Source organism: Camelus bactrianus, chromosome 34 (genome assembly GCF_048773025.1).
Source record: "Camelus bactrianus isolate YW-2024 breed Bactrian camel chromosome 34, ASM4877302v1, whole genome shotgun sequence".
Taxonomy (NCBI): domain Eukaryota; kingdom Metazoa; phylum Chordata; class Mammalia; order Artiodactyla; family Camelidae; genus Camelus; species Camelus bactrianus.
In genome coordinates, this window is record NC_133572.1 from 2,698,473 (window position 1) to 2,720,200 (window position 21,728).

A 21,728-nucleotide genomic window follows, 5' to 3' on the forward strand; every position below is an offset into this window, starting at 1 on the left:
CCTGGGCTGCAATCCCTTTATTGTCGCGGCCCCCGCTTGAGAGGTGGGGCTCACGCTGAGGCTAAGGAGAGGGGCGTGCTCACACCTAGAGCCATCTCTGTGCGCAGTAGGTAAGGCAACATCCAGAACATTGGGACCACCCATATCCAGAGGCGGCGGGTCCCAGGAGCTGGACTGCCCCCGACACCGGGCTGCCTGGAATGAACTCTTCGAGGCACTTGTAGGGGTGTGTCTGGCACTTATGCAGGTGAAGGGGGCCCACAGAAGGCTGTGGGTGAGTGCGGGGCTGTGCATTGCACCAAAACAGACAAAGGGGGCTCTCCCGAGGCAGAAGGTGGTGGGAAAACAGGGCTGCTGAGGGAGGGCAGCCCTGTCCAGGTGAGGATGTGCTGACCGGCGCCGTGTGGGCTCCGGCCCCTGCCGTGTCCAGATCTCTGCAGAATGCTGACTTCTTTTCTGGACTCGTGTGTGCTTCCAGCATCGTGTCCTACCCTCTCCAAGGAGCTCGTGACTGTGACACCTCTGAGCAGGGACCCGGGAGGGGCTGTCCTGGGTGCAGAGCTGCCTCCTCACAGGCAGGGCAGGCACGGCTCCAGGGAACGGCTTCCCCGCTCCCAACTCCAGTCCTTTTTGTGTGCCCCATCGGAACCTGCCTTATCCTGGGCCTCTGTCTCCTCCAACCCTGTCTCACCTCCCAGGCGCGAATAAGGTCACAGTTCCAGAAAGTTCTGGGCCGTCCTCTCCCTCTGCAGTAGCCGTCTGGGAAGGATGGTGCCCAGGGAAGAATCACAGCGAACCCTGCCCTCAGCCAGGCGGGCCTCCCCCAGGACAAGGCTGCGCAGGGCACACACGCCCATCACCCTGAAGCAACCTGCACGAGCCCGGCTGACCTCCATGAAGAACGCAGGGGCCCCACCAGGGACAGACGCGGGCCAGCATGGCACCTCCTGCCACCCCCGCCTCCCGCAGGCCCCTCGGCAGGAAGAACACAGCACTCTCCTTTGCAGCCCTCACGTGGTAAGACTTGTCAATCTGATACCCAGCCCTGCAGAGACTGAGGAGTCATGGTCATTTCTTGATTATCAGCACGAGTCCCAGGGAGTCAGGGCCGCAGAGATCATCAGGGCACGGTTTTGCGGCCTCGGCGCGGCCTGGGGTTGCTGGGAAGCTGGTCTCTCTTTTAATGAATTCGCGTTGGAGACCCCCTGGAGGATGGCGCAGCCAGGGCTCTGACAGTCCCCCCCGGGGGAGCCCGGGGCCGGGATTCTCTGTGCATGAGGGCAATGCCTCTTCCGGGGGTGTGCGGCCTCAGTGTGGTTGGAGCTGTGTTGGGGGCAGCACTGACCCAGGAATGGGAGAGAAAACACCCTTCACCTGGGACCGATCCGGGTCAGCAAGGGACTGGGGAGGCAAGGTGTGGCCTTTCCTGGCGTGGTCTACGCATCACAAAGGGCCTCATCTCAGGGAAGGGAAGCGGGAGGAGGGGGACCAGGACCCGGGAGATGGGGAAGCCGGCGTGAGCTCTGGTGTTGGGAGCTGCCCGCTTGCAACAGGCACGTGGAGGGGCCCCACGGCTGTCTTACGAGTTGACACGTGTTCTTTGGAAAACTGGCAGCATCGGTCCCCCGTATTTGCGAGGACCTCCTTTCTGTTCTCCCTCACTCTTCGGGAAAGTTCAGCAACTCAGAGATGCAGGAGAGAACCTCAGTGGGGGCTCTATCCACTCCAGGAAGCGGAGCGGGGCCCCTGCAGGCGGCCGGGGGGTCCAGGAGCCAGGACGGGGAGGTTCAGGGCAGAGCGCCCCTCTGCTCAGAGCTGCACCTTCTCAGAGGCTCCAACTTTGCAGGGTCTGAGATTCAGTTTAATCAGGAGGGAGGTTTCTCCCACCAACATTAAGAGCTGAAGGTGGTTTTAAAAGCCTGGCCTTCCTGAGAATCAGGCCACAGACAGGAGACCCGCGAGGGGCACCTGCTGGAGACGGGGCCTGGGGCCATGGTCTCCCAGGGGAACTGCTCACGGTGGGGGGGCCAAGGGGGCCGCCTGCTCCCTGTCCCGGGGGCTCCCCTCTGCCTGCCGCAGCCCAACCCCAGCTCCCCACCGCCTGGCTCCTGGGCCCTGCAGGGAGGAACCAGGCCACCACAGGCACCCTCCCCTCCAGGTGAGGAGGGTTGAGGGGAGGGCTGGGGCTTCTGGGGGCAGAGCCGTCTGGAACCCCCCCATCCGATGCACTTTCAGAGCCATGGAGGCAGGAGGAATGCTCTGCACTCACGGGGGGGCCACGTACCGAGCGCAGGTGTACCCGGGGGCCTGGGGCCGGAGCTGGGACGCAGCGGAGTCCCCAGGGGCCATGCCTGGCGAGGCTCTGGCTGTGGCTCCCAAGGGGATCCGTATCCTGCCCGGGGATTCTGGAACAAGCGCTCGGAGTTGGAGGGCGGAGGCCGAGGGCCCCCCGCCTTGGTGGAGCTGCAGGAGCCACGGTCTCAGGCACTCGGTGGGTCCGAAGGGGCTGGCACAGAGTGTGGGAGTTTCTAGGCCAGCCGACGGGACCCCGCAGGCCTGGCCGGTGGGATCTGGGCACCTGAACTCAAGGGGAGCAACTGGAGGGGGCGTGGCTGGGCACGTTAGTAAGAACGCAGCTGGGGCCTCCGGTGCAGCAACTGGAGGGGGCGTGGCTGGGCACGTTAGTAAGAACGCAGCTGGAGCCTCCGGTGCAGCAACTGGAGGGGGCGTGGCTGGGCACGTTAGTAAGAACGCAGCTGGGGCCTCCGGTGCAGCAACTGGAGGGGGCGTGGCTGGGCACGTTAGTAAGAACGCAGCTGGAGCCTCCGGTGCAGCAACTGGAGGGGGCGTGGCTGGGCACGTTAGTAAGAACGCAGCTGGAGCCTCCGGTGCAGCAACTGGAGGGGGCGTGGCTGGGCACGTTAGTAAGAACGCAGCTGGGGCCTCCGGTGCAGCAACTGGAGGGGGCGTGGCTGGGCACGTTAGTAAGAACGCAGCTGGGGCCTCCGGTGCAGCAACTGGAGGGGGCGTGGCTGGGCACGCTAGTAAGAACGCAGCTGGAGCCTCCGGTGCAGCAACTGGAGGGGGCGTGGCTGGGCACGTTAGTAAGAACGCAGCTGGGGCCTCCGGTGCAGCAACTGGAGGGGGCGTGGCTGGGCACGTTAGTAAGAACGCAGCTGGGGCCTCCGGTGCAGCAACTGGAGGGGGCGTGGCTGGGCACGCTAGTAAGAACGCAGCTGGGGCCTCCGGTGCAGCAACTGGAGGGGGCGTGGCTGGGCACGTTAGTAAGAACGCAGCTGGGGCCTCCGGTGCAGCAACTGGAGGGGGCGTGGCTGGGCACGTTAGTAAGAACGCAGCTGGGGCCTCCGGTGCAGCAACTGGAGGGGGCGTGGCTGGGCACGCTAGTAAGAACGCAGCTGGGGCCTCCGGTGCAGCAACTGGAGGGGGCGTGGCTGGGCACGCTAGTAAGAACGCAGCTGGGGCCTCCGGTGCAGCAACTGGAGGGGGCGTGGCTGGGCACGTTAGTAAGAACGCAGCTGGGGCCTCCGGTGCAGCAACTGGAGGGGGCGTGGCTGGGCACGTTAGTAAGAACGCAGCTGGGGCCTCCGGTGCAGCAACTGGAGGGGGCGTGGCTGGGCACGCTAGTAAGAACGCAGCTGGGGCCTCCGGTGCAGCAACTGGAGGGGGCGTGGCTGGGCACGTTAGTAAGAACGCAGCTGGGGCCTCCGGTGCAGCAACTGGAGGGGGCGTGGCTGGGCACGTTAGTAAGAACGCAGCTGGGGCCTCCGGTGCAGCAACTGGAGGGGGCGTGGCTGGGCACGCTAGTAAGAACGCAGCTGGGGCCTCCGGTGCAGCAACTGGAGGGGGCGTGGCTGGGCACGCTAGTAAGAACGCAGCTGGGGCCTCCGGTGCAGCAACTGGAGGGGGCGTGGCTGGGCACGTTAGTAAGAACGCAGCTGGGGCCTCCGGTGCAGCAACTGGAGGGGGCGTGGCTGGGCACGTTAGTAAGAACGCAGCTGGAGCCTCCGGTGCAGCAACTGGAGGGGGCGTGGCTGGGCACGCTAGTAAGAACGCAGCTGGGGCCTCCGGTGCAGCAACTGGAGGGGGCGTGGCTGGGCACGTTAGTAAGAACGCAGCTGGGGCCTCCGGTGCAGCAACTGGAGGGGGCGTGGCTGGGCACGCTAGTAAGAACGCAGCTGGGGCCTCCGGTGCAGCAACTGGAGGGGGCGTGGCTGGGCACGTTAGTAAGAACGCAGCTGGAGCCTCCGGTGCAAGCAGCAAGTGAGGGTCATTCCGCAGACCTGGAGGCAGAGAGCAGGCACGGAGGTCAGAGCCGCCGCTCTGCGGGCCGGCGAGCCCTGAGCCGGCCCCCCGCCAGGCGCACGCGCGGGCCGCGATGAAGAGCAGGCCCGGGTGGGCCCGAGATTCTGCACGGCTGGCAAGCCCCCAGGGGAGACTGGGGGTGGAGCTGGGGACGCACTGAGAATGACTGGCCGGGAGCAGTGTTTCTCACACTTGACAGGCACGCATGGCCTGGGGACCTTGTCCTTATACCATAGGTGACAATTCTGGGGCCCGGGGAGGGCCCGCCCTATGGCAAGCATCCCGTCCTCGCTGCTGGGCTGTGTTCCCGGAGCTTCCCCAGGGATGGCCCTAGTGACTTAGGTCCCGAGTGGTAACATCTCCACTCCCTCGCTGCTGTCTGCAGCAGCCTTTCTCTGGAAAGAGTCTGCGTCTTGCTGCTCTCAGACGCCAGAGCCAAACTCGGGCCTGAGTCGAGTGTCTGGCTGGTGTGTAGGAGGGAAATTTGAGGCTCTGATGTGAGCCTCCCAGAACTGGCACTGTCCTGTGAATTAGCTGGGGATGCAGCCCCCACCCTGGGCCCGGAGCCTGCTGCCAGCCCCTCTGTCACATCCACTAGCTGCCTGACGCCAGGCAGTGCTGGGCCATCACCTCTCGAGTCTCAGTTTCCCATCTTTAAACTCCACCCTTTATTCCTCACCTTGCCCTCCGTGCACCTCCTCCTTCCTCCTTTCCCTCTCCTCCCTCCCACCCAAGGATGTGCTGAGGATGGGACGGTGGGGACGGGTCAGAGCAAGGAGCCCAGGACCATAGTGGTGCTCCGGCAAAGACGACGCCGCGTGCTCCTGGCTCCCTGCCCGCAAGAGGTGGACACGGGCTGAGGAGGGTTTCCCAAGTACAGCAAACAGTGCCCCATCTGCCCCACACTCTCCCAGCGGCTGCTGCTGACCTGGTCTTGCCAGGGCACGCCTGGACGCCCACCGAGGAGGATGGGCTGAGGGGATGTCCCGGGGCTGCAGGCACGAGCTATGAGGCTCAAGGAGGGCGCAGGGGTGAGCCCTTCTGCGTCCCCCTCCTCCCTCCCCTCCGTCCCCACGTGGGAGGGTCACCCCTGGGAACATAGCTTTCAGCCTTGGTGCTAAGAGCGGTGCTAAGCCACCCCTGGGACTCGGAGCCACATGCTGAAAGGTGGCTTAAAGCGGGTGGCTGTCACAGCCATCCCATCCAGGGGTCGCGCGGGCCCCTCATGGTTCGATGACTTGTCCTGTGGGGTTATCCGGGTCTTTCTGATCCTTGCCAAGGGGGAGGCCGGATGGGGAGGGTTAGACCAGCACAGACTTGTGTCCATGTCCCCTGTGGTGCATGTCTCACGCCAGGGAGGACCGGGAGGGCTAAGCGTCCTGCACGCACACTCTGTGCACTGTGTGTGTTCCCCGGGTGCCCCCCAGGGAAGGCACAATGAGGGGGATATCCATGCGTGTCCGTACACACATACACACACACCACCCTGATGCAAGCAGACGGGCCATGGACACTAACTACCTGGTCCCCAAGTGAGCACCAGTGTCCCCTTCCTGACTGAGGACTCGGAGGAACCCACACAGACAGCTCCGAGCGGCCAGCACCGGGGCGAGTGGGGAGAACACAGGACGAGGGGCTGCAGGAGCAGGGGCGGCAGACGGTGGGCGGGACGGGCTGCAGGGCCCAGCCGGCACGGGTACGGGGCGTGGTGCCCTCCTGGCCGCCTGCCTGGATGTGGTGCTTGCCAGGGCAGGGCTTCAGCTTCTTCTGAGGGTTTTGACCAGCGCCTGGCTGTCGTCAAGGCCATCAGTGAAGGGCCAGGGAGGTCCCAAGAAGCCATTCCAAGAGGACCTTTCTGTTTCCCTTCTAGTGCCCTGCAGATCCCGGTCCCATGTCTTGCGAGTTCTCTGGGCTCATGCTTCCACCTTGCAATGCGGGCATTTTAGAGCCCTCTGGGTGATCCCAGCGTGCAGCCCAGGCTGGGAACGCTGCTCAGAGGCTCAGGGAGACCCCTCCCCCTCCGGCATCCTGGCCGTCCAGCCTGCCCTGGTCTCTGAGCAGACCAGTGTCTGGTCCACACATCCAGGAGCAGCAAGGATGCTCAGCTGGAATCAGGTTTGGGTGACAGTCTGGCCCGAGCACCCCTCAAGGCGGGTGCCCACGTGGACTCGGGCGGTAGTTCTGAAACAGGCCAGCAGGGGGCACTGGAGCCCGAGGCTCGGAGTCCTCAGGGATAAGGCTGGAGAAAATGGGCCAGGGATGGGGCCTGCGGCGGTGGCCAGGTGATGCCATCTCAGGGACATGAGGAAGCACAGCTCCGCGCTGTGCCATGGAGGATGAGCCCCCCGTGGTGGGGGTGAGTGGGGGGCTGCGGGCACCCTGCCCAGTGACCCGGCCTCCTTGGCGTCACTCCTCCAGCTGGACTCACCTCCCCCTGGCCTCAGACTCATGGGCCCCACTCCCTGCCCTTGACCTCACCGGCCTTGTCTTTAACTTCAGGCTTTCGAGGCCCGAGGTCAGGAGAAAACGGACAGAGAGAGTGGCCCAGGCCTGGCTGGTGTCCGCAGAGCAGGCCCCTTGACCCCCGAAGTTGGAGCAGGAGCTGCAGCACAGAGCACCCTGCCCTGGGGCGAGAGGGGCTGTGCGAGCGCCCCTGGCTTGCTGTGCCTGCCCAAGTGCAGGTGAAGGGGCGGCCTGGTCCAGCCGGGAAACTTCTTGGCTCTTCTGTGAGACACTGTGCCCGCCTGGCAGCCACACGTCACAGTGGGCACCGTTCACTGAGCACCTGCTGGTTGCTTGGCCAGGGATCTACGTGCTCACTGCCTAGTCCCTCTAGTCACCACCTGCGGTACAATTAAGCCCATTTCACAGGTGAGGAACTGAGGCTCAGAGATGAAATAACCAACACTAGGTTGCCTGGTCCCCTCCGGAGGGTGGGCCCTCTCCCTAGATCCCTGGGTGCGCAGACAGAGGTGGGCAGGCAGCGTGGTGATCTGGAAGGAACCGGACACGGGGAGGCTCCCCAAGCCAGCTGCCGGCACCCCTGCTTCCCTCCACGGACTCTGTGTTGGGGGTCGGAGTTTGGGAGAGCCACGGACCAGGTGCCCGGAGACCCAGTGCCAGTTCAGGAGGTGAGACCCTGAGGAAGTCACCCGCCTGCTCTGTAAGTCGGGGAGGACATGACTGCTCCCCTGGACGGGCTCCGGCAGTGGTGGGGGTTGGAGAGCACCTGAAGCCACTCGGAGGCTGCAGGCAGCGTCCACTGGGAGGCCTTCCCGCGCGCAGGCGCAGTCAGCGCATTGCCCGCACCCCCTCCTTCCCACGTAACCTCATGGGGCTGGGGAAGGGTCCGCGTGCTGCGGAGGAAGGAGCCGAGGGGCGGGGAGGTGCCCGCTCACCCCACACGGGAGCAGAGGCAGAAGGGGACTGGGTCCTCCGGTGCCGGCCACTGCTCGGACCCTCCCTCCACGGCGCTTATGGTACCAGGACAGGGAAGGACAGGGCGGGACATGGCTGCTCTAGAACCTGCTGGGCTGACGCGGGCGTGCCGGGCGAGGTGGGCACGCAGGACCCTTGCTCGCTGCATCTGCCCGGCCCCCGAGCCCTCTCCACCCTCCACTAGACTCCGGGGCAGTGGCTGGGGGAGGTTGTGGAGTGATGAAATGGAGCAAAGGGCATCGCTCACCCTCAGAGCACAGAGCCAGGTATGTGCAGGGGCGCACACAGCCCCAGGGGCGTCCACATGTGCATCACACACACACACACAGTAACGAGCGTGTGTCCATGCACAGACATATACACACATGCACAGACACCCGAACACACAGTGCATCCAGCCCCGACCACGTACACCCAGATGCATGCAGACACACCCCAGGCCCACGGGACCACAGCAGGCTGTGCACACAGCTCCCGCGTGCACACACAGGGTGCATGCACATACCTGGGCCCACACTCCCACTCCTCCCGGGGCTCTCTTCCTTACAAGTTCAAGGTGGCCCCAGGCCCCAGGTGTTTTCCATCATGTTTTCTGGGGGAGAGAGTGACCATCTGACTTACCTTTGGCTGCAGAAGGAGGTGGGAAGGAGAGGGCAGGCAGGGCAGGGGTGGGCAGAGAGCCATGATCTGAGACCTCTGCCAGTGGGCGAGGGGCTCGGAGCTCAGACAACACCCACCCCAAATCCCTGCTCCGGCTCACCTGCAGGCAGGCCACCCCGATGCCCACCGCGCCCATGAGCAGCAGGTGGTCGGCCAGGAACTGCTCCAGCTTGGTGATGCAGCCGCCCTGTAAGGTCCAGAAGGCAGGTCACACACACCTCGGCCCAGAAGCGGGTGAGCGTAGGAAGGGAGAGCTGGCAGGGGGCTGCATCCGCTCAGCTGAGGGAGGCTAGACACTTAAAGGGCCAGGTCCAGCCTTTCAAGTGCCCACGGGCTTCTCAGGTGACCCAGGTGCACGCCATGGTGTCCCAGGACCTCCCAGGGGCAGCTGCCGTCCCCAGGCTCCGTGGGGACCTTTGAAGGCCCGCTGCTGTCTTGTGGCCAGTGAGTAAGTGTGACCTCTCCCCACCCACCTGCCAAGCCCACCCAGCCAGGCTCCAGGCTCCGGGATGCCCAGCCGGGGCCCCCCGCTTGCCCCAGCCAGCTGGGCACTTACCTCCACCTTGTAGATGTTGGAGGGGTGGGTCCGCTGGCCGCAACGGGCCACCACTGTCTTGCAGCAGCTGTCAGGCACCCGGCGGCCCTCGGCCTCCCGAGACAGGATGTAGGTGCTGTGCTGCCAGTCGGCCGAGCTGTTGCTCCCGCAGCATTTGAACTGGAGCGAGAGGCAGAGGCTGCAGGTAAGGAGGGAGCCTGGGGTCCCCCAGCCCCTCGGTCACGGGGCCACAGGACTGTCTTCAAAGCCTAACGCGATCCCTGTTTGCCGTCCGAGACTTTTCCCTCCCCGGTTCTGAGTAGGGAGCTGGACTCTGGGGCCCTCTCTTTAGGCAGGGGGAGAGTTGGCTGCAGGACACCTGGTCGCTATCTTTTATAAATATATATGTTCCTTTTCATATTCGATTTCATTAAAGGCCATGACAAGGTATTGAACATAGCTCCCTGTGCTGTACAGCAGGACCTTTTGGCTGATCTATTTTACACACAGTTGTTAGCATCTGCAAATCCCAACCCCCCGATTTATCGCTACCTCTTCTGTCCACCCAAGTCCTCTAAGGAGGCTGTGCTGGGTGTCCTGGGGGCAGGGAGGGCCTGTGAGATGATGGATGGGGAGATGGATGCAGGTGGGTCCCCGAGGAGTGCGGCTGTGGACCACTGGGCAGCAGGCCCAGGGCAGGGCCAAACCACAAGGAGGTGGTTTCCCGGTGGTCCACGGAGGTAAGACCCCAGGGATGGACCCAGCCACGCCAGAGGCTCAGGTGCCCCCACCCAGGCCTTGAGGCCTCAGAGTCCCTGGGTCTGCAGGACACAGAAGTGGTCCGAGGCCACCATGTGGGCAGATCAGTGCTGGCCAGAGGGGCCAGTGTGGGTGCTGAACAAGATGGGCCTCCTGCACGGCTCCAGGGCAGGCGGCGCCAGCCCAGGTCTCCGGGGAGCCAGAGACAGCTGGGCGTGGGCACCTCCTGCCCTCTGAGCTGGGGGCTGAGACCCAAGTCCCCTCAGGGGTCACAGAACTCAGCTGTCGTGAGCCTCTCGGGGGTGTGGGTGTGGTCGGGTGGAGGTACATCTAACAAGCATTTATTAGGCTCCTGCAGCATGCCAGGAGTGAAGCCAGGCCCTGGGCCTGAATTCGAGTAACAGGCCCCTGGCTTCCCGGAGCTTTTCACTGACCATCGCTCTAGCAGGAGAGGTTAGAGGACGAAGGGCCGGGGAAGCGCCCCCCAGGGGGCAGAGCCATCCCAGGAGCCAGGCGGAGGGAACAGCACAGGGAGCGGGGAACAGCGCGGAGAGCAGGGAACAGCTAGGCTGGGAGGCACGTGGGAGTGTCCTCTCGTGTCATCGTGTCACCCGTACAGGTAACTTAGCCTCCCCAGGCCTGTTTCGTCCCCTGTAACGTGGGGATAACCACGGGCCTCTGTGCGGGCTGTTGTGAAGCCTGAGAGCAGCAACCACGTAAGCACTTGGCTGGGGGCCCTCCACAGGGTAGGCGGTTAGCAAGCGGCACCCCCACGGTCACTGTATATACGTGAACACAGACACGTGGGCACATGCGGGGCAGCCCGGAGCCCCTCAGGCCTAAGATGCAGGCTGGGCCCATGTCCTGCAGGCCCCCCCCGGCTCTAGCTGTGTGAGGGCCCGAGTCCACGTGCTCTGTGTCCCCCGGGGCCTCCAGCAGACGCCCAGCACCGGCTCCCTTGCCTCCTGCTGCGCCCCCGTCCTCTCCAGGCCAGCGCGCTCCAGCCTCGCACTGACCGCAGGGGCCTGCGGGGTGTCAGGCTTGGTGCGAAAGGCCCCAGGGCAGGGATTCAGGCACAGCTCCCACGTGGGAGGGCCTCTGAGTGCAGAGACGGTGCTGACCAGCAGGGCGTGTGCACGCCCGTGTGTACACCGCGCCCCTGGCCACTACATTAGAGGTCACGAGCCCACTGGGAGCTGGGCCAGTCGTGGGGAGGTGGGTCCGGGGCCTCCCCGGCTGAACGAAGTTGCAGCTAGATCTCAGAGCCCCCCAGGCTCTTTTCTCGCTACTTGCCTATGTGTCCCCGCAAAAAGACCACGGCCTCAGGCCTTGGGGGGGGGTCTGTGGACGCAGGATGGAGCCAGGCCCACAGGGCGAGGGCGGGGTGGGTGGCAGGGAGCAGGGTCCAGGGTGGGCAGGTGGAGCTGCCTCAAATTCTCAGACACGGAACCACCAGGATCCTGAGTCCTCTCTGCCACGACGGAAACGCCCTGTCTATGCCATCCAGCTTGGTGGCTGCTAAACACATGGGGCTACTGGGCACTGCGATGTGGCCGGTGTGACCGAGGAGCTGAGTTTTACCTTTGATTTAGATGCTAGGAGCCAGTGTGGCCAGTGGCTGCCGGACTGGTCTGAGGTCCCCTTGCCCCTCCCCTCCCTCTGGCAGGACCATGGACCTCACTAGACGGATCTGCTGAGTCTCTTCTGGGAAAGGAGAGACCACCTTTCTGTCCCCTGAGTTCTGGGGCGTCCTTACAGCGGCTCTGCTGACATCCCTCTGCCTGCCCCAGCTCACTCTCACCGAGCCTCACCGGCCAGCTCCGCAGGGAGGAAGGGGGCAGCCCTGCTGATGGGAGGAGCCGGATCCCAGCACAGCCGGCTCCTGCCCACCGGGCACCCAGGGGGCGGGCCTGGAGGAGGTGGTTGGGGGAGCCGTGGTGGAGGCGAGGGCAGAGGAGGAGGAAGGGAAGAACCAGGGCTCTGTAAGCACTTCCGTGGCAGGAGGGACTTGTACCTACGTGATCGTATTTAACGCTCACACACCCGTGAGGCATTTCAGAGACATGGCAAGGGAAGCTCAGAGAAGGTGAGTGAACGCCCAGGGTCACACAGGTGGGAAGGGACAGAGGCAGGACCGAGGGCAGAGGCTTCAGGCCTGCAGGGCGGGTGCTCACATCCTGCTGCAGACGGTCCACGGAGGCCGTGATCTCGGCAGCGCTGGGCTGCCGGTAGTTCTCTGCCAGGGTCCGGGTCAAGTGCTGCCTTAGCTCGTCGCTCAGCTGAAGGGGGTGGCGGGGGGAGCAGCGTCAGCAGACCACCCACCCGATCCGGCCCCCAGGCCACCTCAGCTACCCCAGAGCATGACTGGCTTGAATGGCTGGAGCGGAGGCCTCCTGCACGGTGACATGGGACCATGGGCGGGAGGCCACAAGGAAGGCGGGGCCCTGGAGATGGCGTTGCAGAGGTGGGGACCCACGCTAAGGGCCGAGTGGCCAGCGGAGCGGGGAGACAGCAGGGGGACAGACAGCTCAGAGCTGGTGGGACGGCAAGGCTGAGGCCAGGCACTGGGTGTTTAAATGCAGTTGTCTGTTCGTACGGCCGGGGGTGGGGTTCCAGGACCAGCGCGGACTTCCCGCGGACGCCCAAGTCCCTCATATAGAGCCGGGCAGTATCTGATGCAGCTTACGGGCCTCTTCCTGCGTTCTTCCGAGTCATCTCTGGGTTACGGATAATACCCAGCACAACGCCAATGCTACGTAACTCATTGTGAATGCGGTGTCAATGCTATGGAAATACTTGCGTGTGGCAAGTTGAAGTTTTGCTTTTTGGAACTTTCTGGAACTGCTTTCTGAATATTTTGGGTCCACAGTCGGTTGAATCTGTGGATGTGCAACCTATGGAGACAGAGGGCTGACTGTGTCTGTTGATTTTCATTCTGATTACGAGGTTATGGTCAAATTTATGATTGTTGTTCTGAGGGTGCCCGTCAGATGTGTGGGCGCTGGTGGGAAAGGACAGTGTGGTCACCTGTCTTTACCAGCCAAGTATCACCCTGGGCGTGACCTCGAACCCTTGATCCACAGAGCACCTGGTGGGAGGGGACCTGACCACCTCATCTTGTCCAGCACAGGAGGGTAGGGCTGGGACCACCCTGCATGTCGCCGCCCCCCACCCCCATGCACCCCTCCCCTACTGTCCCTCCTGGGGGTGCTGATGGGGAGAGAGCAGGACGGTCCACTCACCCTCTGGTAGTACAGGTGGGCCAGCACCCCCGCCACCAGCTCAACGAGGAAGATGACCAGCAACAGGGAGAAGTACTAGGAGGGAGGGGAGAGGGCGGTCACCACGGGGTCCAGCCTGGGCGGGTGGGCAGACAGCCCTGCAGAACCTCAATGACAAACATCTCCCCAAAGCAGTGGGGGGCCTGGGGCGGCCTGTCCGGGGCCCCATCTCTCACACCGTCTTCCCACTCTTCCCATCAGCTCTGGACACAATGGCCCCTGCTGGCTGCTGGCACGGAGCTCCTCACTCACCCCTTCGCACACTGGTCTGCTGTCAGCTTGTTACTCCATCCACCGGCCAGTATGCACTCAGCACCTACTGTGTGCAGGTGTGGTAAGTAAGGCAATGCTCACCCTCAACTGTTGGTTGAGGGGACGGATGAGTAAGTGATTACCACGTTGTTATAAATGGTATTACGGGGCAAGCTCGAGGAGGCGGCCCCGGGTGGGGAAGGGCAGTCAGAGAGGGCTTCCCGGAGGAGGTGACACCCAAGTGGCCTCTCTAAGAATGAGATGCCAGGTAGAGGAGGAGGGAAGCACAAACCAGGCACAGAGAAAGAACTTCCCACCCAACAGCAAGGCTTCCTTTCGCAGACATCTTCCTGGGCCCCACCACTCCCAGCATCAGAGCTGCCCCCAGCGGGGGAGCAAGAAACGTCCCCAGTCTCTGCATAGTGGAGGCAGGCTGGCCCTGAGAGCGCACGTGGAGGTCCCTGATGCCCGTCCCCTTCCTATCCCAAGCTCAGCGCTGCCTCAGGAAAGGCCCGCCTGTCCGAGCTCTGTCCGTTTCCCACCAGGGCCAGGCGTCCCCCGCCTTGTCTGGGCGAGGATGCAGAGAAGGCTGGATGTGGTGGGGTGTGGAGTCCACAGTGGCCTCTGGACACCTGTGTGGGCTCCGGATGGAGGCTGGGGGCTGTCTGCATGGGGTTCTCCAGGCTCCTAGGTACCTGGATGACGTCTAGAAGTGGGGAAGGGAGTTGCAGGTTCCATGAGGGCACGTTCTGGGGCCCTGTGGACTTTTCCTGCCACAGGGAAGAGTTTGGATGAAGGAGAGGTGGTGGGGCCCTGGGCAGGGCCGCATGTGCGTCTGTCCATGGAAGCTGAACGGGGTTCGGATGAGCTAAGCAGGAGGCTGCCAAGAGGCCTGTGGATGGGCCCTCTCTGCGCGAGGAGCCACTGAGATACAGGCCCTGAAAACCTGAACAGCGGCCGGGGATGTCAGCTAACCTGGGTTCGGGTCCAGGCTCAGCCGCTGGCTGGCTCTGGATGGGTGGGGAGCACCGGCACCTTGGTGTGAGTTAGGAAACGTGGCTCGGTGATCTGGGTGCGCTAGAATCAGCCTTCCGGTCCCCTGTGCACACACGCGGCCACAGCCATGACCAGAGGCTGGGATTACGGCAGCCTCACCTCACCCAGGGGGTGAGAGGCCCCAGCGAGAGGGGAATCAGGCTTCACGGAGGCCTGACCTGCTTCCTGCTCCCGGAGCTCACGGGCGACAGCAGTCGGACCCGTCAGCGGGCAGGAGGCTCCGTCACCCAGGCCAGGTTGTCACCCTCCTGGGAGCTGCCCGGCCCACGGAGCGGAGCATGGCTGCAGTGACACACACCGCGGGCGCCAGGAACGTGCCTGGCCCCCAGCTCTTCTGACACCCCCTGCACTCCCCTGCCCTGCCCGGCCCTGCCCTGTCCGGTATGGAGGCCGCTCTCCTGCCACAGAGGACCCTGTGTGCCGTGACTGCCACTCGCTCCCTGGGCCTCCCGGGTGCGCACCGTGTGCCCTCGGTCAGTCTCGGGGAGGGAGAGATGGAGCGCCTGTGAGTGAATGGGGGTTGCTGGCCATATGGCGGGGAGGGCAGCCCTGGCCCCTTCCTTCTGCGGGGGGCGGAGGGCTCTTCTCCGTCACGGCTGAGCTGCAAAACATGCAGGAGGGTGGCCCTGACGTGCAGGGTCGTGCTGCTGCCGGGGAGGTCGCTGCCACGGTGGCTACTGAAGCCCCCTGGGGAGGAGGGTTGGTGGGGAGGGGGAGGACCCAGCCACATCCCTAACGTCACAGGAGGCTAAATTAGCACCTGCCAGCCCCTCAAAACCGTTCCAAGGCGTCAAACAGGCGTCAAACGGGCCACCCCACCTGCCGGAGCTGTCAGGAGGGGAAGTGTCCCCGGAGGCTGTCATGCTCCCTCCCGCCCAGGAGCTCCGGCTGTAAAGACGCCTTCGGGAGGGGAGTGAGGGTCAGGATGGGCTCTGGGGGGACCGAGGCGGGTGCCAGGGAGTGGACGGCTGTGTACTCGCTGGGCACGGTTACCGGCTCCAGGCAGCAGCTTCAGCCTCGGGAGGGCTGCAGGTGTGTGACTCACCTGTGCCAGGGAGGCCTGAATCACAGCTCAGGGTGACAGCCCCTGGGAGGCAGGGGAAAGGTCATGTTCATTGGGATCCTCCCGCACTGGGATGCTGGCTGCCTGGCTTCTGGGGCCGGGGCACTAGGGCCAGGCAGGCCAGGCGTCCGGCTGGTGCCCCTCCTGGGAAGGCCCTGACCCTTCCCACCTGTGCTGGGTTCACAGCCACGGCTCCGATGCCCACGTCCGTCCCCTTCACTTTACTCAGCCCAGCCTGGTCCCCATGACTATGCACAGCTGGGTTATGCTGTCTGCGTACACAGTGCCTGTCTTCGTCCCTGCCGGCCCTGCCTGGGCTCACTGCCCAGATCACGTCTATGTTGTGCAGCGGTGAGCTCGGGCAGGGCTTCCAGAAAGCCCTCCCTCACCTGACCACGACCTTGTGGCCCACAGCCTTCCCCCACCCACACATTTCCTCCAGCTCGGCCAAGGCTCTTCTGTGGTGCCCTCACAGCGGACCTCCGGCACCGGCAGCGCCGCCGGTGCCCTGCTGCTTCACCGCCACCTCTGAGGGGACCAGGTGGCAGGCAGCCAGGTAACCAGCCCCCACTTGTCACCTCAGATCTTCCTTTCTCACCTGGGATGCCAACACTGGTCCCGTGTCGCAAGAAGGCCAGTGGCCACTCCCTGCGTGGGAGGCACCGGTGAGGGTGGGCGGGACAGAGCCGGCTGGGCAGCAGATGGGCCTGGGCCGAGCCTGGGTGGCGGCCGGCCTGTGCAGCTCCTGGCTCAGGACAGGGTGGGGAGTTCACCCCAGCACCGCCTGGCAGCCCGAAGCCAAGTAAGGTCAGCGAGGAGGAGGCTGATGGGGAGGGCCTGCAGGGGCTGCAGAGGAAGGGGCCACATCCATCGGACCACTGCGTGCGGTCCTGGCGCAAGAGCAGAGCCGACATCAGCCCAGGGCCTCTCTCGTGTGGCCGGACTGGACCCCGCTGGGCCCAGGTGACCACGTGGGATGAGGACGGCTCATGGGGACGTTCAGACCCTGCTTCCCGAAGAGCCAGGCCCGAGACCTCTTGCCCACTCCCTGCTCCAAGCCACACAGACGACGAGAGGCCCCCTCATTCTGAAGGAGCAGAATTGGGGCTCCCCAAGCCCTGGCTGTGGGACACTTTCCTCTGACGCACGTGGGCAGCGACCCAAAGTTAAAAGTGCCACCAACAGACCAGGCTATGACCACCCTGGCTGGGTGGCCCTTGGGGCCACGACAAAGGAACGTGTGGGTGCGAAATGAGCCTGGAGAGGACATGGTCAAACCCCCGGGGAATGGGGACCTAGACACCCTCCGTGCCCCCTCCGTGACCAGCTTCCACAGAGGCGGCGGCCCAGCCCAGCTCTGGGGACCCTGGGAGTTGCGGCCCTGAGGGTACCTTGCTCCATGTATTTAGGCTCCCTCTCCGAGGAGCTGGTGCTGGTGATGTAAATGATAATTATAGCCACACGTTGTGATCTTTATATAATGTGGTGACTGGTTTCGCAAGACCTAAAATACTTCCCTGTCTCCCCACACCTCACCCCCGCGGGGAGACGGGGACACCAAGGTGGTCAGGAGTGGCCGAGCGACTTCGTGGAGGTCCCAGAGCCAGCTGTGCAGGCGGCCCTGCAACCGGCTTTGAGCCGCAGTCCCCGATTCCAGCCCTACTGCCCAGGTTAGCCGAGTCTGGGTGCATGTGGCGGAGGCGTTGCCATCCGGGGCCCCTCATTTTCATAAACTGGTTCTAGAACTTCCTCCTTTTAATCCATCCCCTAAATATAAAAGAGCCCCGAACAAAGGCCCAGCGTAGCCTCAACCATCCGACCTAATCTTCATTTGGCTGAAGATGTGAAAGTTTTCAGAGTCCCTATTTGAAACTAAAAATAGCCCTTCCTTTTGATCAGGGTGGCATCTGTCCTGCTCATCGGTCTCAGGCTGAGATGGCCCGAATTATCGGCTCTCACGTGGCTTGCGCTAAAAAAGAAGAGCTGGCGTGAATAATTCAAACCCCGCTCCCTCTCGCCCTTGCGGGTTTCCGACTCCGCGCTGATGATCGCTTCAGCACCGGCGAAGCTGTGCTATTCCTGTCCCCCAGGAGCGCTTCCTTCTCGGGAAAGTGACCTTGAGGGGCTGCAGATGTGCTGGAGGAGGGGCTGGGGCCGGGACAGAAGCGGGGCCTGTGAGAGCTGGGCCGGCCCGGCCGGCCGGGCAGCTCACGGGAACTTTGACGCCAGGCCCCTCCCTCCTCCTGATCCAAGCTGGACGCACATCATTCAGAGCCTGGCCTTTCATCTTCCCCCTCCTCTTCAGGGACCACTTTGTAGAGCCAGACTCACTGCATCTCTCCTTTGGAGTTTTCTTCAGCCTTTGGCTGATGAAAGATTTCAAAAGAAGTCAGACATGGAGGGGAAACAAGAAATGAGACCAGGAACCTCCAGGAACCGCAGAGCACTTTCAAGCTGCCTTAAGCACCCCACTTGCCTCTAAACGGGAGCCCAGGTTTTAAAATTCCTCCTTGTATGAACCCAAGAAAAGTCCTTTTTTACAGCCATCTTCTTGGTGTAAACGGTCAGCTGCTCGGTTACTCAGGGGCTGACGGGCCAGGGTGTGGATCACTCAGGATCCGGCCCGACCTGTGTTCTGTCCTTGGGCTGGTCCTGCCTTTGGTTCTTTCAGGGGATGGGCAGGGAAAAGCAAAGGAAGAAGGTTCTAGGCTTCAAGGTGTGCTATCTGTGAGCCCCGTCCCCACACTCCTGGGTGGGCAGCTGTGCGTGCGTGCGTGCGTGTGCGTGCGTGCGTGTGCGTCCACAGGTGCACTTTCTCCTAACCTTTCAAGCTGACGCCTCCCTAAAGAGTCTGGTTAGTCATGCTGGACTACAGGCCATCGGTTCTGTGTGGGGTGGAGGTGAACGCGGTCGGTGGGGGGGAGCTGAGGAGAAGGACCAGCCTGTCCTGAGTAATCTGGCTGCACCCCAGCCCTGCCTCCAGGCCTAGGGGATGAGACGGTCTCTCCCTCTGTGGACCCTCCGAAGCTCAGAAGGGCGGGGAGAGAGGTGTGCACTGGCCAGGCCCCGTCCCTGGCCTTCCTGAGTAAGTCTCCACACCTTCCTGCACAGCCCCGGGCACAGGGCTGGACCCCTGGGCGGGCCTCAGACCAGCGATGGTCAGGCTGTGACTGGGGAGGCTGGGGACGTGTTTCCTTACCAGCTCAGCCCGGAGGGTGGGACAGGTCTTGCAAATGGACCGCCTAAGAAGAGGAGGCTGAGGCCAGTGCTGGGAGGGCCAAACCCTGGGCTTCTCTGGTCTCTGAGACCGGCGAGAGGAAGCACCCTCACGGCTGGACGGCTCTCTGAAACGGCCCCCGATACCGAGCACCCCAGTGATGCCGAGGTGACTGGCCCACGCTGGCCCCCAGGGTCCTGCAGCCCCTTGAAGGGAGTGTTGGAACTGACGGCCCGAGCTCCCCTCTAGACTGGACGGGCTCTGCCCGTGCGCAGTTATTTCTGCATTGTACCACAAGAGCGGGGGCGCCCAGGTCGCACCCCATCTCCTGCCCCGGGGTCTGGCTGGGCCCTGTGGGAGCCTATCTGCACCCCCTGATCTCTGAGGGCAGCCGCTCTACGCAGGCCCCACAGACGCAGAGGATGGCGTCTCCTCTCGGGCCCTCCACCCCGCCTCCAGCAGGCTTGGGCTCCACGGGTGACTCGGATTCCTGGAGGTGATTCTAACGGAGTGGAATCCAAGAGGCAGCTCCAGCCCTCACGGGGTCCACACGCCCCAGGCCAGCGTCCTCGCCCATCTGCTGGGGGTGAATCATGCCTTCTGGAGGCAGTGCTGGGTTGCCGGTGGAAGCCTGGGCCTGGGGCCTGCCACTCACCAGCAGGGTGACCTTGGGCCGCTGGCCTAACCTCTCTGCACCCCAGCGTCCTCACCTGTCAAAGGGAGGGCTGGCACCAGCACCAAAGGCATTTGGAACAGGACTTGGTGCACGGAGGTCACGACTGTGGTGACTTTTCAGGGCTGTCGCCGTAAGGATGTGGGGAGGTGGGTCCCTGTGTTGTAACTGCACCCTGCATGGAAAGCAGGGGTCTGTTTCCCTGGCTGCAGGGGACCCCAGGCCTTAGGGCTCCTTTAGAACCGAGAGAGAGGGCTCTGGGTGTGAAGGAAGACCTGGCAGCCTGTCTCCGGGGCCAGAGGGCTCAGCCTGAGACCAGAGGCCAAAGCAAAAGCCCCACTTCCTATGGGACCAGGGCTGAGCAGGGCAAAGGTGGGGTCACCAAAGGTGCAGGGGACTGGTTTTCTCTCTGGGCCCAGCAGCCCTGTAAGCCTCAGTCCCCTAAGGGCTGGACCTCTCCCCCTGCCACCCACATGTCCGGTCCCTCAGTCACGTGTCCTCATTCAGTGAACACTGGCCAGATGAGGGTGTCACACAGGCTCCCAGGATGGCTGGCGGGGACAGGCTGGCTCAGGGCACACCTGTCCTACTGCTGGAAAGAGAGCTCACGACAAACCCATGCTCTGGTGGCCGGTCCCTGTAGGCCTTGACTCGCCGGCACCACCATCCCCGTGGCCCGTACCTCGGCTTCACTGTCCCTGAGAGCAGGATGAAGGGCTTCTTCTAGGCAGGGGAGAGCTACCCCGCTGAGCCTGCACACAGGCGCTGTCGCGCGCGGAGCTAAAAACTAGGCCATCGCTGGCGAGAGAGGCTGTGGGGCACGGTCGCTCAGCTGCCTCCAGCTCCCTGGTCAGGCTGCCGCGTGGGCGGTGGGCCCGGGAAGCGGGGGTCGGGGAGGCGCAGCCCCTCAAGGCTTCTTCCCACCGCCCGACTCCTCTCAGGCTTAACCCGGTCTCTCACCGAGACTCAGACTGAGCCCACCCTGGCTCTTCCTCTCTAAGTCCGGGTGCTCTGTAGCCCCTCTGCCCACACTGGCTTGTTGCTGAGGAGGAGATTAAGGCAGCCGGCCCGGGGACAGGTGCACGGAGGCCGAGTCGGGGCTGGAGTCCTGCCCCTGCGAGTGCGGCCCTGACCTCTCCTGACACTCGGAGCCAGTGGTGGGGGGGGGACCCCCCGTCTTCCCCGCTTCCCAGGGGAACGTCCGTCAAGGAGCCTTGCAGCCCGCAGCACCCATGAAACACCTGCCCAAACAAACACACCTGAGTCTGATCAAGCTTCTCAATCCAACTCCCAGAACACACTGAACGTCACCAGGACGGCACTGGAAAGGCCAGACTGACAGTAAAGGACAAACGATCTGGTTCCTTCCACACATTAATTGCAAGAAAAAAAAGAGAGAAATTGATGGGGGAGCTCGGAGACTAAGAGACCTGGGAGGCAAGCCGACCAACTTTAATGCAGAGACCTCATTCAGATCCTGACTCAAAGACACTGAAAAAAAAAATAAAGAGGAGTTTATGGGTCAATTGGGGAAATCTGAAACTACCTGGTTATTTCATTTAAGAATGTCCTTTGTTTTTAGGTGTGACATGGTCTTGTCATTACCTTTGCTAAAAAAAAGGATGCTGAAGTTCTCGAGGTTCACTGTGAAATATGTACAGATGACGTGATATTTGGGATGTTGGGGTTGGGGCTGGGTGGGGGCAGGTGAACAGGACTGGCTCTGAGATGACAGCAGAGAGTCTGGGTGACAGACGGATGGACGTGGAGATTCATTATCAGATTCTTTTCATTTTTGCATATTTTTGCAAATCATCGAGATAAAATCTGGACAGAGAAGGAGGAGGAAGAAGGAGGAGGGAGAGAAGAGGAGGGGGAGGAGGAGGAAGAGCAGACCTGCCACCACCACCGAGATGCCCTCCTGGCTTATGTCTCAAGCACCTGGAGACCCTGGCAAACAGCGGACCCCCGGGCGGCCGCCCCTCCCTCCCCAGCTTTCCTCAGGCCTCAGAGGCCAGGGCCACTGTCACTTGCCAGAACTTTCAGCACAGAAACCTGATTGGCTGAGCAGGTGGCCCTCCCTCCGCCCATGGCGCCAGGCCGGGCTGGGCAGTGCACTCACCGTGGAGAGGCAGCTCCGGTCCTCACGGACGACGGCACCGAAGCCCAGGAAGCCGGTCGCCATGACGAGGGCGCCCGCGAAGATGAGGATGTAGGCGGAGGCGGCGAAGGTGCTGGAGGCCAGGACACTGAGGTAGCCGCTCTTCTCCACCAGGGTCCAGACGCCCACGGCCATGACGGCGGCGCCCCCCACCTGCAGGAAACCGGTCTGAGCACCCACTACGCACCGGGCACCTTTCCGGTGTCACCGCATGTAGTCCTTCGAGGAGCCCATGGGAAGATCTGGGTGCCCATTTTGGAGAGGGGGAAACGGAGGCTTGTCCGTGGTCGGGGGAGAAGCAGGGACAGAG

The 21,728-nt window shown here is 63.3% G+C and overlaps 1 protein-coding gene across 3 annotated transcripts in view; it reads right to left on the reverse strand.

Annotated features, from left to right (window-relative positions):
* TSPAN11 (tetraspanin 11) overlaps nt 1–21,728 on the reverse strand; it is a 50,591-nt gene continuing 28,863 nt past the window's right edge. The window contains exons 3-9 of one of the 3 annotated variants that reach the window (XR_012504033.1): nt 21,380–21,571; nt 12,958–13,032; nt 11,890–11,994; nt 8,978–9,136; nt 8,522–8,608; nt 8,267–8,353; nt 1–4,301 (exon numbers count right to left, since the gene is read on the reverse strand). Coding sequence is in view for 2 of the 3 variants with exons in the window: in XM_074357608.1 (XP_074213709.1) it covers nt 4,242–4,301; nt 8,522–8,608; nt 8,978–9,136; nt 11,890–11,994; nt 12,958–13,032; nt 21,380–21,571 (678 nt within the window). In the remaining variant the exon portion in view is untranslated. The remainder of the gene's footprint in view (nt 4,302–8,266; nt 8,354–8,521; nt 8,609–8,977; nt 9,137–11,889; nt 11,995–12,957; nt 13,033–21,379; nt 21,572–21,728) is intronic. The other 2 variants (XM_074357608.1, XM_074357609.1) reach the window with 2 other exon arrangements.